General features: G+C 49.6%; 1 protein-coding gene across 1 annotated transcript in view; it reads right to left on the bottom strand.

The window, feature by feature from the left end:
• Window positions 1–2,684, bottom strand: part of LOC130586160 (otoferlin-like) — a gene marked incomplete at both ends in the record, with an annotated part of 101,375 nt that overhangs the window by 71,697 nt on the left and 26,994 nt on the right. The window contains 1 exon segment of the mRNA XM_057386880.1: window positions 2,428–2,490. Within this exon segment, the coding sequence (XP_057242863.1) occupies window positions 2,428–2,490 (63 nt within the window).

Genomic DNA, 2,684 nt, shown 5'->3' with positions numbered 1-2,684 from the left:
CCAGAGGGGCTGAAGCTGGAATTCCTCATTTCTGCCCCGACTCCGTGCAGGAAACATCGATCCCTCCCCTCCCTGTTCCCTCTGGGATCCTGCTCTGCTCCCTGGCTTTTGTTTTCCTTCTCTCCCATATTTTTGTATCAGGCTCCTGTTTCCCTCTTTTCCTCCTGGACCTGCCTCCCTGTTTTATTTCTGTTTTCCTCCTGGACCTACTTCCCTGTTTTATTTCTGTTTTCCTCCTGGTCCTGCTTCCCTGCTTTATTTCTGTTTTTCTTCTGGTCCTGCTTCCCTTTTTCTCCCAGTCCTGCCTCCCTGTTTTCCTCCTCATTTTCCTCCCTGGACCTGCCTCCATTTTTCTCTCTGTTTTTCTTCTGGTCTTCTCTCTGTTTTCCTCCCTATTTTTCTCCCCAGCCCTTCTTCCATATTTTTCTCCCCGTTTTCATCCCCAGTCCTTATTCCCTATATTCCTCCCCATTTCCCTCCGTTTTATCCTTATTTTTCTCCCCCTTTTTCTTCCTATTTTCCATCCCAGTTCTGCCTCTATTTTCCTCTCAGGTCCTGTTTTACTCCCTGGTTCTGCTTTCCCGTGTTCCTCTGGGATCCCACTTTTCTCCTCCCAATTTTCCTCCCAGTCCTGCCTCCCTATTTTCATCCCTGGTTTTCTCCCCGTTTTTCTTTTCAGATTCTGACTCCTTATTTTCCTCCCCAGCCCTTCTTCCCTATTTTCCTCCCAGTTTTCCACCCCGTTCCTGCCTCCCCATTTTTCTCCCTGTTTTCCTCCCTATCTATTTTTCTCCCTATTTTCCTCCCTGGTCCTTCCTCCCAATTTTTTCCCCTGTTTTCTTCCCTGTTTTCCACCCCGCTCCTGCCTCCCTGTTTTTCCCCGTTTTCCTCCCCGGTCTTTATTCTCTATGTTCCTCCTTCTTTTCCTCCCCGTTTCCCTCCCTGTCTTCATCCTTATTTTTCTCCCCATTTTCCTCTCGGGTCCTGCTTCTCTCCCGGGTTTCCTCCCTGGTTTTTTCCCGAGTTTTCTCCCTCTTTTTCTCCCTGGTTCTGCTTTCCTGTGTTCCTCTGGGATCCCACTTTTCTCTTCTCCTCCCCAATTCTGCCTCCCTATTTTTAATCCCTGTTTTTCTCCCTGTTTTTCTTTTCAAATTTTGCCTCCCTATTTTCCTCCCTGGCCATTCTTCCTATTTTTCTCTCTGTTTTTTCTCCGTGTTTTTCTCCCTATTTTCCTCCCTAGTCCTTCTTCCCTATTTTTCTCCCTGTTTTTCTCCCTATTTTTCTCCCTATTTTCCTCCGTGGTCCTTCTTCCCTATTTTTCTCTCTGTTTTTCTCCCTTTTTTCCTCCCTGGCCATTCTTCCCTATTTTCCTCCCTATTTTCCTCCCTGTTTTTCTCCCTATTTTCCTCCCTGTTTTCCTCCCTATTTTCCTCCCTATTTTCCTCCCTGGTCCTTCTTCTCTATTTTTCTCCCTGTTTTTTCTCCCTGTATTTCTCCCTATTTTCCTCCCTATTTTCCTCCATCTTTTTCTCCCTATTTTCCTCCCTGGTCCTTCTTCCCTATTTTTCCTCCCAGTTTTCCACCCCGCTCCTGCCTCCCTCTTTCCCTCCCCATTTTCCTCTCTCTCCCCCGTCAATCGCCCTCATTGTCCCGCAGCAATTAGGGAGGAGAAAGCAATTAAGCAGCTGCGGGGGGTGATTAAAGAAGCCGGAGTTAATTACAGCGGGCGGGCCGGTGACAAAGCACAGGAGGGGAATTTCAGAGCCTGGAATTCCAGYTCCTTGAGCCCTGAGGGGCTGGAAAAAACACCCAGGAAAAAAAAAATTAAATTGTKAAGTGTTGCTGGGTGAGTTTTGGGGGAGGGGAATTCCTAAAGAGCTCCAGAAAAAAAATGGGAGGCGGGTGGGAAATTGGGAAGAGCAGCACGGGCAGGGATCAGCTCGGAGCCTGCTCTGATCCCAACATTTTTTTTTTTTCTCTGTGGGAGCAAGAAAATTATTCCTGTGCCAGCTGAGTGAACCAAACCCGGGCTCGGCGCTGGAAAAGCTGCCAGGAAAGGAATTAAATCGTTCCATGCCTCCTCCCGTCCTACTGGACACCCCGGGGATGGATTGGCCGGGAGTCAGGRCAGGAATCCTTGAAAATCCCTCCGGTCTCGCTGGGTGGGATCTTTTCCTCCCAAATGGAAAAATCCTTCCCTTCCCCATGCAAATGGGGCTGGGTGGGAAGCGGGAATCCATCCCTGGAATGGGCACGGATGAAGAATTCCTATTTTACCCCTCAAACCACGCGGTTTGGAGCAGTTTCATTGTGGAAAATTGGATTCCTGGTCCTACCCCAAAACCATTCCCGAAATTCTGCTGATGACAGCTGAGGGCTGGAGCCGGAGGGTGGCCCTGGGAATCGGGGATCGGGAATTTGGGATACCTGAACGGCAACACCAGGTGTTTTTTCTCCTTCCCTTTGGCCTTGGCGCTGCAATCCAAAGGAGCAATTCCATGAGTTGTGATTCTGGGATGAGCCCTCATCCGCCTGCTCCCCCCAAACTCATCCGCATGCGAGAGAAATCCAACAAATCCAATCCAGGGGAGGCAGTGAGGGAGAGATCTCTGCACCAGGGGTTCACAGGGATCTTTCTGGGGATCCAGGGAATTGGGAGGAGAGGTGGGAGAGCACTGGGGGGG

This window comes from Malurus melanocephalus, unplaced genomic scaffold, assembly GCF_030028575.1.
Source record: "Malurus melanocephalus ecotype Western Australia unplaced genomic scaffold, MMel_1.1 scaffold_1088, whole genome shotgun sequence".
NCBI lineage: Eukaryota > Metazoa > Chordata > Aves > Passeriformes > Maluridae > Malurus > Malurus melanocephalus.
This window is presented reverse-complemented; position numbering and strand designations above follow the sequence as displayed.